The following is a 15,308-nucleotide window of genomic DNA, read 5'->3' on the forward strand; positions in this document are numbered from 1 at the left end:
CGTCCTCTCCTAGCCACCTGTGTCCGAACTGGAACCTCCGGTCATCACCATGCTGAAAATATACATAGGAGAAAAGTCAACATCAAATCATGGATCTAACACACCATACACTCAACTACCAACTCCTTAGAATCCTGCGACTTTTCTTGACACTCGTACAAATGCTATATATGTTTTTGATAGTATGGGCCCATACTACCTTCCGCACCTTTCCGTATTCATCTCAAAAATCATTCCAAAATTCTAAGTCACTAAAATCGACCACTACTAAGCTTACACACACACCTATACACTCCAAAATCCATCTGCTAACTTCCTAGTTTCTCATTCTAGGATTCATACAACCACGCTCCCGTACTACTTGAAGTTTTTACCACTAACAAGTCAAATACATATAGGTGGGTTATCAGCAACCCTAAGCCATTAGCGATTCACATACATCACATGATATAATTAATATAGTGACGATACTCAAACCTCACAGACAAAGTAGAAAACCCTTACAGATCGCAACACATGAAGCCAGGTACAACAACCACCTGAACATGTAATCAAAGGTCAAATCCCAGCATATGACCTAAAACTCTAAAGATTAGCCTAAAGTTAAACTTAGTCAAAAAGTCAATGGTTGAAGTCAACCATCAAGCCATCGCATCGTGGCCAACCCATGATCATTCCATGGTAACGAGAGGACATAATGGTCGTAGGAGTCAGCAACCCACCACGTCGTGGCAAGGTCTCTTTCTCACTATGGCGACGTCCAAACAACTTAATCCATTAAGCTCTTAACCCTTATTTCAAGAGCTCCAAAGCTCAGATCCGGATCGATTTAGGGAATGCATGGATAAAGTTTCCAACTTTATCCATTCTCTAACCTATAGAAGCCTAGATATCAAACCCTAACACTTAAAGGGGCCAAAATAACCTAAGAGGTCGTGAGTTTTTTTAGCAACTATCCAACTTTATGGGACCCTAAGGTCCAAATACTACCTCAATCACTAACTAAGGCCTTGGAGTTGCTTCAACTCCAATGATCCTTTTTTAAAGACCATAAATGAACTCTTAAGCATGAAAAACAACTCAATAAGGAGAAGGCATGAACTTTATACCTTCTAAAGTCTGGAAATGATGAAGGATCAGTCCTCAGTCAACAACAACTCTAGCAACAAGTTTAGAAAAGCATTTTCTTCCTCTAAGATCCTTCAAGAGCTTGAAATTGTTAATATACACCCAAATTATAACACCCGGTCCTTATAGGTAAATTTCTTTCCTTGTTTTAAAGCTTTAAGTTTTATGGAGTTTGGTCCTACGTGGGGCGTAGGGTAATCTCGTATGCAGCGAATAGGATGGAATCTTGAAGCGGGGATTAAATGATCTACGCAGGGTGTAGATTAAACTACGCAACGCGTAACTGCCCAGAACCAAAACCTTAATCTTGGGGTTTGGAGCCCTATTTAAAGGCTCTGACTCCCTTGAGGCCTTTCCATCCTCAGCCTCCATCCTCCCAAACGACTCCTTTGAAACCTTAATCCCCTTTTTGAGATTTTTGAGCCTTGAATGTGTTTTGTGTTCACTTGTGAAGGAAGAAGAAGATTGTAGAACCACTTGGGAGCTCAAATCAGTACAGATCCAAAAGATTCATCCACTCAACCATCTCTAGAAGGTATAACGTCCCCACTTTGATGTATTTTTATAATAAATATAGTTATGCTTAAGATTTCATGTTTCTTGTCCCCATAACCATGGTGAATATGAGTAAGAGATACTCCAGACCATTGGAGTGTCATTCCAGACATTTTTAAGGATTATTAAGTCATAAAAATGAGAGATTGGCCACTCTCATCCATCCATGCATGAATAATAGAGCATTGAGTGACTTTTTGGACTTAGGTTAGGATTTTGTGCCCTTGGTATGCATGTAAATGGATAAATTATGAGACTTTATCCATTAATACGATTGTAAGATAGAGATCTGGAAGTTGGAAGAGATATTGGACTGAATTAAGGACTTAATGAATAAGTTAGGTTTTTAAGGGTTTACGCAGGGCGTAAATCCCCTTACACGGGGCGTAGCGCCATTTCCCCTGTTTTTCCACCTTAGACCGGCTGGAAGTTAAAATTTGACTTTTTGACTGTTAACTATTAACTTTAACCAAATTTGACTTTAGGTCAAACTGGGTACTTTGAGCTGTAGATTGAGATTTGGTCCATGTTTATTGTATAGGTGACATGTAGAGTCGGTATTTGGATCAGTGATCAGTTCAACTATCTTCTAGACTGAGAGGTGAGTTTTCCTCACTGTACTCATGCGTCGAAGGCACCAATGTCGGCCCACTAGATTGTATTATGTATCCGTGTGTATAGGATGTTGCTATGCTATAGAGATCTGGCATATTGGTATATCTATATGATTAAATGTATTCGTTGGTTATTGTTTATCTATTGCATGTGTCGACATAGTGCAAGTGGGTTGAGGTGGTACTGCTTTGTGTTGTGACCTAACAAACTCGGGAGCAATTTAGCCATAAGTTGAGGGTCGGGAGGGCAATCTAGTCTTATGTTGTGGGCTCTGGAGTAAACCAGTCATAAGTTGTGGACCGGGAGCAGGCAATCCATTCTCATGATGTGGACTCAAGGGCAATCCAGTCTGATGTTGTGGGCCCAGTTTGCATGCATTGTATATTTGTTTTTATGTGGGGTACTTTGGGGGAACTCACTAAGCTTTGTCTTACAGTTTTTAGTTTCATGGTTTCAGGTACATCAGATGATCAGGGCAAGGCGAAGGCATGATCGTACACATCCTCCTGCTAATATATGTTTTGAGAGATTTTGATACTCTGATTTTATGGATATATCTTGAAAACAATGGTTGATTATATTTTGGTTTGTGGAAATGTTTTACAAGAATGAAAATTTTTATCATGATTTTTGGGATGTTACACAAATAAACCAAGAACAGACATACACACTAGGGTTTCTCTCGGGTGAATGGAGGTTGATAATGAGAGCAAATCCTAGTCATAATTTTACTTAAATAGGGCCCAAGGTCCAAGACATAGGGGTTTGAACTCAATGGACACCGCATCATGCGGTATGGTGCACACCTTACCGCGTTGTGGTGTTGGGAAATCCTCAAAAACTCAACTTGCAAAATAAAATATGTGTATTTGCGGATGTTACAATTCTCTCATCCACAACTCCACCAAGACTACCAGAGCTCGTTGCCGTCGGACCGTCAGACCGTTGTCGGATCGACCGGAACAACCATACCATTTTCGGAGCGTAGTCTCTCCATTCTCTATGGATCTACTTGCACCTCCTTGCTTCACCTCTACTCGTATACTCTTCGTAAACAACCTCTCTCCGCCTTTCCTCTTCCCGAACTCCCTCTCTCCGCTAGATTTGTAGCAAAAGTCACCAAATCTGAAGCAAAGAGTACCAAATCTGAAGCAAAAAAGCACCATCTGAAGCAAAAAGTCATCGGGTCGATTAAATGCTTCTGAAAGGTTTCTTATATAAATCTATTTCGTTTTTTCTAAATACTTCTAATAATTAGATTCTACTTTGTGTTATTGGTTGCACTCCATCTCTTTGATTAAATGATTATAAAGGTTTTCCCTATTGTGTTTAAGGTTTTTCTAGGTGAAGAACATGATAATCGGGTTTAATCACATGTGGTTAAATGCATATAATCACATGTGAGTATGTGATTATATACACGAGACCAACTAGTGAATCGAAAATGCAAAAACGAATATTGTCCACATAAATCACATGTGATTAAGTACACAAGAACAACTATTGAATTGTGAACGCGAAAACAAATCATGTCCATATAAATCAGATATGACTAAATAATTTGCATGTGATTAATTACAATAGAACAACTATTGAATCGAAAACGCGAAAATGAATCTTGTGAACATAAAATCGTTTTTTTTTATTTGTAAAGATAATAATTGTTATTGTAATGCACTCTTTGTGAAGAAACTTAAGAAGCTAAAATCATTTTTAATCTTTGGTAAAACATGGTTAAGATATGCATGCACATAATTTGTTAAATTTCGTGATAAATAACTAAAAATAAATGTCATCATAGAATATTTGCTGACATTTTTTTTATATTAGTGGTCCAAAAATTCAAGCATCAACGACTAACGGAGGAAATTATATGGAACCTTACCATACGTCGTGTTTCCATGATAGTTCATGTCTCGCACATTTTTGACTTGCATACTATGTAAAATTTAGTCTTCAACGTAACTATTTAAAATTTTACATTTGTTTTTTTAAGGGTGAACAAGTTTTTAACCATTATAATTGCAATTTTGTATAACAATATTAAAAGTTAAGGCAACGTTGACTGATTTTAGTCTTTCAAACATCTCACATTGTTATAAAAAAAAATATACGAATTTGAATCATTTGTTTTTCCCAAAAGGTTAAATTGGTACAATTTAGAAAATTAGTTAAAAACGAAATTGTCCAAGAACCGTCATGTATTATTATTTTCAGATTATAATATTTGTAATCATATTTAGTATTTTTAAATAGTTATAAAGTTACAAAAAGAATAAAAAAAAACGTTGATATTCACACCTATATACATCAAAAGATTCATATAATTGGTAGCACATCTTCATCGTAAATAATAACTTTTATACTTGGTAATGGTTGTTGTGGATTGTAAAGTTGGTTAATTACAATTTTGACCCTTGAAATGATGCCTTCCAATAAAAATTTTCAAAGATCCATTTTGTACATCACTTGTTTGTTTTATATGTGGCGCCCATTTCAATAATTCCATTAGATAACCAAATCCAACATAAAATAGTAAAATTGTAGACAAAGTCCACCACACATAATGAGATATATTCCTCATATGGACAATAGATTCAATGAAACAAAAGGAAAAAGTCACTAATATCAATGATTGAAGAGCCATTATACTAACATTTTTCTTGGAAGTTTCACCAAACCCAAATCATCTAACAACCCACCCACCACTCAATAACATCAAAATCAACAATACTCAAATCCTATAGAGACAAGATAAGATAACAGAGGTAAGAATAAGATGTAGATGATCATGATTTATAAAACCCATTCTAGGCAACAAGATTTATAAAAGATACTTAAATCTACACTAGATATGATCAGTAAAGATCAAATATTGAGTTTTAGGTGGTATTTGTACACACCACTAAACCAAATCTTTGATACTCCATTTACAAAGAACACCCATATCAAAATTTAGAAACATTTCAACAAAAATCTTTAATCTATAATAATTCTTCCAATCTTTCTGTCTTTATTTTGGTTTCTTCTTCAACTTCTGTGGTGGGAATTGGGTCCATCTTTTCAGTATCGTTTATCTCAACAACTTCATTGGTTGAACTATTCGTTATGTCATCTTCTTTTGTAGGTTTTGTTTTCAATGAGGAGCTGTTATTTTAAGATATTTATTACTATCATTCACCCAAAAAAAAAAAAATCATGTATATATTATTTGTCAAGTGTAAAAAACTAAAAAAAAAGAAACCTTTTTGGTGAATTCGTGTTGTCTTCTTGCATTGGTGAGAATTCTAGCTTTCTTTTCCCCTTTTGCTTTAGACGCCTGTACATATTTGATGAATTTATATAAAAATAGATAAATAAAAAGAGGATGAATTATGAAATAAATAAGGGTATGAAATATAAACTTACTTGGTGGATGAAGTTGTCACAGGGGTTGGTAAATCAGAAGATTTCTCCTGTTGATAATATGATATTATATAATTTTATTTATATACCAGTAAAATAAAGAAAGTAAAATATATTTTTTTTTTAAAAGATAGAATTAAGAAAGTAAAATACTTTATGAGGTGATGACTTATCAAGTATAATCCACTTTTCAACACGCAAATCCAGCACTTCTTCATCACCATCAGCATATAACACCTGCATTCAGAAATTCAAATTCTATAAAAAATTATTGAAAATTATATAATAATTTGAATTTGTTTATAAAAAAAATGCAATAATGTATTCCCACCTTGTGCTTCTTGTCTACAGGATTATAAGATGAAACAGCACCTTCGTAATACCTGTTCAAAAATAAATTTTATCTTTGAAGAAAAAATAAGATTTTACAATTGTTAAAAAGTTTAAATTTATTAAAAAAGAAAAAAAGATTTACATTTTGTCCAATGGCCACCAAACCTTTATCCTATGTCCCACCAATTGTTTCCCATTTCCAAGACCCTAACAAATAAATTTAACAGCATTATGAATTTTTAAACATAAACATTTAAAAAAAAATTAAATGATTTGATTAATAGATTAATACCTTGTATATGATATCATCCTCCTTTTTTATGACTGAATTGTTTGAAGTCAACGATTTTTTCATGCCTTGAGATTTTTCTTTCAGTTTTGCAGAATTTGAAGCTTTATCCTGAAACCTAGTTTTCCTCAAATCTTCCTTTGAATCTTGAACCAATTTAGGTTTAGAATCTTGACTTGAGTTGACTTTCTTGTTTTTTGGTCTCCCTTTTGATGAATGGGTTTCATGAAGATTTTGAGAAGCTTCCAAATCTTTACCCTTTATCTGATTTTTATGATAATCCTCTATTTTCTTTGAAACTTTTTGTGAATCAATATGTTTTTGCTTCTTGGATTGAGAATTCACGAGGGTATTCGCGTCCCTTTTGTGAATATTATTACTCTTTGTTGGTTTCTTTTCCTGCAATTTGGCATAAATATAAAAAGTTTTAAAAAAAATAATAATAAATGTTGGTGGATATGAATGTTTAAAAATATATATATACATACACACCATAAGTTCATTTTGACAAAGGGTAGAGACTATTTCAGCATAATCATCAGAATCTGCCTCTATGAGTTCTACTAAAGTTGAAGAATAGGGTTTGAGTGTATCATGACAGTTTCTCAACACCTTTTCTGCTAATTTCCAAGGGGCAGGGGAAACATTCTGTAAAAAAGAATAATATTTTTTTTCAGGGAATATGAAATTTAACAATTATTTAAAAAGATTAAAGATAAATTGTGTGTACCTGGTTTTCTTTTCTGACATGAGAAATGAGAAGAGAAAGAAGCTGTGAAGCAATTTCATCACTTTCTTCAAGGACCATAGTCATTATACTTTCCATGTCTGAAAATACAGGCTGTGGGTGATTTGTCCTAGATTTCATCAAGAAAAAAAAAGTCAACTTTAATATTTCACAATGGACAAATTACAGAAGAAAAGAATATAGATTTTAAAAAATTTTGCAGTTTAACCACTTATACTTTACTTTTTCCAATCAAACGATAATATTTTCAGACATTTTTTTCAATTATTGACTTATGGAAACTTATATAACATATCAAAAAGGTTAAATTAGAAAAATCGGGAAAATGTCTGAAAATTTTATGGTTTGTTCTTTAAAAAAACCATTTATGAGGTATCCGCAAAAAGGGTTTAGTTTTTAACTATATTAAGCCAAAGAAGATCTCCACGTGCAAGAAGTTTATTTCTTTACATGGGTGTTCATAATATGCAATAAATGAAGATGGTAGAATTAACTATGTGATCAAACTAAACCATAGAGGGGCGAAAAGGGAATAAAGATACGCGATAATATAATGAGGAATAGAAGCTCTCACCTAATTCTACTTAAAAACTGCTCAAACATCTCAAGGATCAAAGCATCACACTCAAGGTCCAACATCAACAAGCATGATTTCACTTTAGCAACAGATTGAAGAATGTGAATGGCTTTATAATAATTGCGACCCGTAACATTTGAAAGTTCCCCAAAAGCCATCACATTGAGCTGGAAGATATCCTGTGTAACAAATAGTTATTTTTTTTTCTTAAAAAGGAGATATACAAAATATTTAGATATATGGAATTGTTAAAGGATTTGATTCTTGTAGTACCTTCATAATTTCATCCTTATAAGGTGGTTCTGGTGCAGTTATTCTTGCTACTTCACAAAGACATGATGCTACTGAAACTTTAACATCCACATCTGAATGCTTTAACAGTTCATTGGAAATTAATGCCCCCATTGAAGGCACAAGTGCACCTTGCATTTTGAGAGATGGTGCTTGACTCACAAATGTCAAAAGTTGCTCGGTTTTCTTAAAGAAAGAAGTTGAAAAATAGCAAGTGTTATAAGTATATCATAGCACAACAAAGAGGGTAAAGTATAGAAATGCACAAATTCTGAAAAAGGAACCCTAATTTGAAACCATCTGTTATCTGATTCGATATACATATATACATAATCGTTAACACAGGGGGAATCTAACTAGGTCTTACACATACATTGATCCAATGTCCTCGTAAAACTTTGAGCATGGCAAATTTGGACTGTGATCGTAAAGGCTAAGGAATATTTACGCGAAATAGTAGAGTGAAACGTATACATTGACGATGAAAAAGGTTAACAATCGCTTACATCGAGAATGTCTAGAAGCTCACTGGTGGAAGAAGGGTGCAATGCAAGCTGTTCACCAGTTTCTCTAAGCTGTTGCTCCAGTTCGCTAACTGGACAGATATAGTCCATTTTCCGAACGGCGGACTAAGCAATTTCCCTCTAATCGCACTCAAACACAAACCCTTAGAGGCTCAGAAAGCCAAAATGTTGATTTGATTTTACGCAAATTGGCATATGCCTGTGTTTACAAAGGCAAAGGGTTTCTCCATTCGATTCAATCCGCTTCGTGAAATCTGTGGCGAAAGGTATAGAAACCCTATATCTGAATTTCGAACACGTACATACGGAAAACCTATCGATGCTTCGAGAATTTGGAGAGTGAGTGTGAAGGCTGCGTGAGAGGCGTCTGGGGTTTTGATTGCGGTTTCCAGGTGTCGGAGCTTTGATGTTATTATCCGAGGAAATTTACATTTGGGATTCTCTCAAACTTTTGTGTGTTTTTTTTCCATTTTCATTTACACATTTTTTAAGTTTAATATTATAATTATAATCATTTCTTTTGAAGTTTTTTAAAACTTTATAAATTTACACGTTGATTTTGATTTATTTGTATCATTTTGTGAACCATCATTTTTAGGTTTATTTACGAGTTTATCTAATTGTTGCATCACTCATTAGATGAGGTCAAGGTTTCCCAAAATATGTTTTTGTTTATGCTTATGTCATTTGCTCTATTTAGATATTTTGTTCCATCCCGACATGATTGAATCGGGTAAAGAATGTATTTTTAATGATTTATTTAACAAAGTCATTTTTTTAATTTTTTAGTATAAAAACATTTATATAACAAAAAGTCATTTATTATTAGAGTATATGAATCAAACTTGCTCTTTATTAAAGAATATTAATGCTTATATGGAAATTTTGTATTCTGATTTGACATTATTTTGTTAGCAATAGCATACCAATGGCATGGTGTCATGATTCGAAACTTCAGTTTTACACGCTTGTACATGCATGCATTAAATAGTTTTACACGCTTGTACATGGATATATTAAATACGTTGACATTAACTTTTGTAATGAGAGTCTAATGGTTAAGGTGTTGACATTAACCTTTGTAATGAGAGTCTAATGGTTAAGGTGTTGACATTAACCTTTGTAATGAGAGTCTAATGGTTAAGGTGTAGAACTTTACTAAGGATGTTCAAGGTCCAAACATTGCACTTTGCAACGTGATGGCCCTGGAGTGGAACGTCCAGAGATACAATTTACCCTTTTTTTTCTTTTTACTCTACATGGTTGTATTATCAAGCCTACATTAGAAGGAGCGTAAAGTTAATTATCATTAAATGTTGCTTGTATGTTTATGTTTTTGGAATATTTGAAAAGCTAAGTGTAACGGTCATGAGTGCACATTAAGAGAACAAATGGCACGCAAACACACACAAAAAGGAAAACGAATAAATAAATATACTAGTCATTAAAAGAAAAACAAGATAAGCGGCTAGATAGAGAGTTTTTAACGGTCTGACATGACAAGCATTAATGGTCGTCTTCATACTTAACCTCTAACAGTCAACATAGAAGCATTAGCTCATTCCACGTGCGATCAACATGGAAGCATTACCTCCTTCCACGTGCGATTTCATGTAGAAAGGGTATCATCACGCCATACCCGAACACGCCCTATTGCAACTATGAATATATGATACATTACATCCAAATAGTATTATGTTCTTAAAGCCTAAGGTCTTTGAGATTTGCGATTATATTCCCCATTATCATACATGTATGAAGTGGATTGTTAGATTGTATATTTAGGAGTCTATATAATGAAAATATGAGGTTCCACCCTCTTTAAGACTCCCATGGATCCTGTAACGTCCCCAAAAATACCAATGAAAATTTTCATTTTTACACCATCAAATCCATACAAACATTTGTTCCAAAACCAATCAGAGTAAAATGTATCTCTCAAACATCAGAGTAAAACAATAACAATATGTGCAGAAAAGCCATCAGGGGATATTGTGCAGTCAAGCCGAGTCATTCCCTTTGGAACTGGAAGTACATGAAAACATTTTAAACAAAAACCGTAAGCACAAAGCTTAATGAGTTTCCCAAAATACCACATAACATACCTAAGATAGTGCATGTTATAGGCCAAGTCATAGTTTTATAGTCACTTCCTGTCATGGGACAAATCATGGTCTTTCCTTGCAATGTCGAGGGCCAAATCTCGAACTTACAAACAAGTGTCAAGGGTCACACCCTAGTCTTCCATGTAAGTATCAAAAAGACAACAAGCATCCTACATACAAATATCAAGGGTAGATCATGGACGTACATATAATTGTCAGGGGCCAGATCCTGGTCTTTCATACAATTGTCAGGAGCTAAATCCTCATCTTTCATACATATGGCAAGGGTCACACTCTGGTCTTACATGCAATTATCACAAAGACAATTAGTATCCTACATAATATAGTAAGAAAACTCACTTTGCCGACGTAGTCAATAGCTAACAACTCTCACGGTTAACAAATGGGTGTTATACACCTCATAATAAACCATACAAGGTAAACCCTTAGTCTACCTTCTAAAACTAGAAATTTGACCAGATTTCAACCCATACCAAAAAGTCAACGGTCAAGGTCAAAGTCAATAGTCAACATCACCATTAGCTGATACTTACATCGTGACCAACCCATGGTCACGTCGTGGCTAACAAACTCAGTCCTGATCCAAAACTCCAGTAACAACTCAGCCGCGATCAAAACCATTGGCATATCGTGATGTCATGCCACCACGTCGTGACATAATCCGTCCAAAACAATCGATGAGCCTCATCGTTATGTTGTAGCCTCCATATGGTCGTGTCGTGACTACTACATTTGGGGAAAATTAATGCATTCAACCCTTAATCATTTAAAGCCATCCATTCTAACTTTCCATATGGCATTCTTACTCCCAAAACACTCTAAAAATCGATGCTTTATAGACATGCATGTCTTGAGCTCATGTTATGTCAAAATAATGAATAATGGAACCACAATCACATGCATGGATTCAAAACTTAGTCAAACTTCAGATCCAACATATATAACCTTCAAGGGTCCTCAAGGAACCATAAAGTTGCCAACTTTATGGAATCCTTCCATCCAAACTTCCACGGCATGAAGAAAATAGGACAAGGAGCCGAGATCTAGAAGCATACAACATAAAGCTTGGATCTTGAACACTTATAATGGTCCAGAAATAGCTCAAATGAATTCTCTAAGCTTTCCAAGAGGTTCTCTATACCACAAGGGCCTTCTTCTTCCTTCAAAATGCACCAAATCACCAAAGGTAAGCTCAAAATTGGAGAAGAAGGTATTGGGGTTTGCTCAAAGGTTCTTGAGGGTGATGGAGGCTGGAATTGATGCCATAAATATGAGGTTGGAGGTTTAAATACAGGGGAAACCTTAAAAAATCATGGGCCTGGGTCGCAGCTATCATCACGTCGTGACCATAATCTTGTTACGTCGTGACAACCATCTGAATACGCATTCACATATTTGGTATGTCACGTCGTGACAGCCTTCTTGTCACGTCGTGACATATGGTTTTCCTCAAAAATCATGTCTTTGACTCATTTATGCCATACACTGATCCATTCTAGGAGATGGAGGTTACAGATCCTTTTATCACTTATATTTCTAGTTGGATGTCATGACAATACAACAAATGTATACAATGAATGTTGTGCATAACATAATATTGTTATTAAAAACTGACAAATATATGTTATTAAAAATAACTATTTTATTAACTTTGAATTAATGATCTTTACACTCATTTATAATTAAAAGTGTTTTAAATATATGATAAGATCAATACATATTAAAATCACATTATATCTATTGTCTTCACGAGATACAAATGAAAATTAAAAAAAAAAATCGATTCAGTTATTTTTAACTACTTATGGCTAATCAATTTAGATTAAAATTCTTTTATGAAAATAACATTTCAATGATATTTATTTCTAAGTTGCATGTCAATTTGACATTTTGATTTAGATTTATATTTAATATTATGCTTAAACTTTTTATTATTTTTAAATAATTAAAAAATATTACTATAAAAAATAGTTTTTGATCAAATTTTTGTTAAGGATTTAGGTTTATATTTAACATTATAATTAAAAAATTTAACTATATTAAAATATAGTATTTGCCCATTGTTTATGGAAATGAAACTTCCCTAACGATGGTTCTGGGTCCGTTTTTGTCCATTTATTTCCAAGTTTATTTGGCATTTTGATTTATATTTTGAATGTAACATCGTATTCAAATTTACAAATTAAAGGTATTAGATTAATAATTATAAAGTAGGTATTTCAAATGAGTAAATTAAGTATATTTAATTAATGTTTTGAATTTAACTACCATATTTTAATTAACAAATTAAGTATATTAGTTTGAAAATGAAAATTTAATACTGGAATTAGAATAGTAAATGATTTAATGTATTAATCAAAAAATAAGTTGAAAAATTATACGGATTTCAAATAGTTAAAATAAAATAGTGTTATAGATTGATTAATTGTTTTTATCCTTTTAATAAGTATAGATTAAATGTAATTAATAGCCAACAAATGACGATCTTCTTTTCAATCAACTTATTGAATGACATTGTAGCAAGTCTTTATATACTTCCTACTTCCAAGCAAGAGGGTTACCAGTCATTTGAAAAAAGTTTTGGTTAACTCGAGAAGACGTACGATAGTGTTTCCTCAATCGGATGATAGAGATTGTCTTCGTCAAGTGGCTACATAATGGAGAAATAAAGGTGGGTGTTTAAAAATCTTATACTAGGAACCAAACCAAAAATAAATAAATGGCAAAAAAGAAAATAAGCACCATAAATATCGTACCGAAAAATAAGAAAGTAAGACATATTACTCGACAATCTCTCAAAATAATTTCATAATAAACTAATGAAAAATAAGAAAGTAAGACATACTACTCCACAACCAAATACTGAAAACTATGACATTTCTCCCTCAATCTCCAGATCTCTCAAAATAATTTCATAATAAACTAATAAAAATAAAACATTGAAATATCAAAAAGCATCATCCAAAATGACAACACAACACTATTTTTTTTATAAAATATTGGAAGGAAAAACAATAATAAGAATTTTCGGCCTCCAACCACCAATAACAACACATGCATAATGAAACAGCAGAAACGAGAAAACCAGACTACTCAATAATAAACTTTAAATAGGTAATCCAAATTTTCCTACAAGAAAAGGAAAAAAATTCTAATAAATAAAAAAACATATAAAACGACAACACAAATCAAGTTTTTGATCCATTATTACACATCTAGTTTTTGCACTTGAAACTGTTATCAAGCTGACACAAAGAACTTTGAAATGAATGCATTTAATCAAAGAACAGAATCAGTAAAAGAGATTTGGAAGTAAGAAAACATGTTTCAGAAGAGAGAAAATAGGAGGTGTATGATGGGTTTGAGCCAAAAGAACATCTTATGTGCTCATGGAAACCCTAATGCTTGGATATAGGTTTCTCTATTGTACATGCATTCATCCAAGTCTTGCAAACCCTAGATCTAGTAGGTATAATTCGAAGTTAACATAACAAAAGCAGATCTAGATGATTATCTCTTCTTGAAAGCTTGAATCTTTTGCCCTTGGAGCTTAGAGTCACAAATGTCACTCCTCTAATGGCTTACAAACACCAATAGCAAAAAGATGATCTTGGAGAGAGGTTGGAGGCTCTAGAATTCGGCTCTTGCACTCTTAGGAATAGAGTTAGCCGATTTCTGAAGCCTAAGGGGTCTATTTATACTTGTGTTGCTAGGGTTTCCGTCAAAACCCTAATTGGATAGCTTAGGCCTTAAGCAGTCCAAAGAATCTTCCATAATAAGGCCTTGGACGAAAATTAGATGGGCTCCCACTCTATTTTCGTCCACCCCTTAATCCCATGGGATTCTCAGCCCAAATCAACTATCACACAATTGACAGTTCCAGTCACCTTTATTTAATTAATCTCTTTTAGCCACAGAATTAATTCTTAATTAATTCTTGTCTAATATTAATTAAACTATATGATTTCTCTTTTAATATATTATTCATATAACATATTAATAAATCATAGTAACCTCTTTATTCATAAATCATCCTATCATGTTGCTTTGGTGAAGGCAACCCAAAAGGACCATGCACAACCGGATCAAGTACTTACCAAATATAGTTACGGGCTTAGACACTAATCCAACAGTCTCCCACTTGGATAAGTCTAGTAACAACAAATGTAAATACAATCCGATTAGCAATCGTAGCTCTCAAAGACGCTGTCAAACTCTGATCTTATCAGTAACCTGTCCTTTAGATAAGGGATCGTATAGTCCTCCGTTCTAGATATCGTGCAGACAAATACATGGAACGTAGTCATACTTATTCCAGCAGTTTGTTTCTCGATCTCTGATTTATTTGACATAGAACTTAATTGAACACATCAATTCAGTCCTGACCGGGCCCGACACATAAGTCAAATCAAATCATCGAGGGGCCCTGATATTGCTTTCACCCTCTTAGGATAAAAGGAACAGATAAACTTCGACTTATATGCATTTACTGTCCACTAATCAAATCATACACAACAATGCGTTTTATAACATCAAGTTACTGATGCGTTTACGCATTATCAATGCACAACTAATTAGTAAACAATAAACCATATATCTAGGTTTTAAGACCATATGATATTATCGTCTTGCGATCACTCGTGATAAATTCCATGAAGTGATTCCAGCAAGTGTGGGTTTATTCCAATGCTCAAATCAAGTTCATAAGTACTCATGA

General features: G+C 33.7%; 1 protein-coding gene across 1 annotated transcript; it reads right to left on the reverse strand.

The window, feature by feature from the left end:
- Positions 1-5,121: 5,121 nt before the first annotated feature.
- Positions 5,122-8,902, reverse strand: LOC145107827 (sister chromatid cohesion protein PDS5 homolog D-like). Its single transcript, XM_079044783.1, has 12 exons — positions 8,448-8,902; positions 7,924-8,127; positions 7,648-7,829; positions 7,056-7,182; positions 6,818-6,973; positions 6,329-6,724; positions 6,179-6,243; positions 6,035-6,086; positions 5,857-5,940; positions 5,707-5,753; positions 5,543-5,617; positions 5,122-5,445 (listed from the first exon to the last, which is right to left on the reverse strand). Exons 1-12 carry the CDS (start codon positions 8,553-8,555, stop codon positions 5,283-5,285), a joined length of 1,659 nt encoding a protein of 552 aa, XP_078900909.1. The 5' UTR covers positions 8,556-8,902; the 3' UTR covers positions 5,122-5,282.
- Positions 8,903-15,308: the final 6,406 nt, after the last annotated feature.

Source organism: Lactuca virosa, chromosome 4, assembly GCF_052849685.1.
Source record: "Lactuca virosa cultivar CGN04683 chromosome 4, Lactuca_virosa_CGN04683_v6, whole genome shotgun sequence".
NCBI lineage: Eukaryota > Viridiplantae > Streptophyta > Magnoliopsida > Asterales > Asteraceae > Lactuca > Lactuca virosa.

Coding starts and splice junctions, on each gene's coding strand:
- LOC145107827 (XM_079044783.1), bottom strand. CDS start 8,555: ATGGACTATATCTGTCCAGTTAGCGAACTGGAGCAACAGCTTAGAGAA. Junction 6,974..7,055: donor ATGTCAGAAAAGAAAACCAG/GTACACACAATT, acceptor TCTTTTTTACAG/AATGTTTCCCCTGCCCCTTG. Junction 5,618..5,706: donor GTGACAACTTCATCCACCAA/GTAAGTTTATAT, acceptor AAATATGTACAG/GCGTCTAAAGCAAAAGGGGA.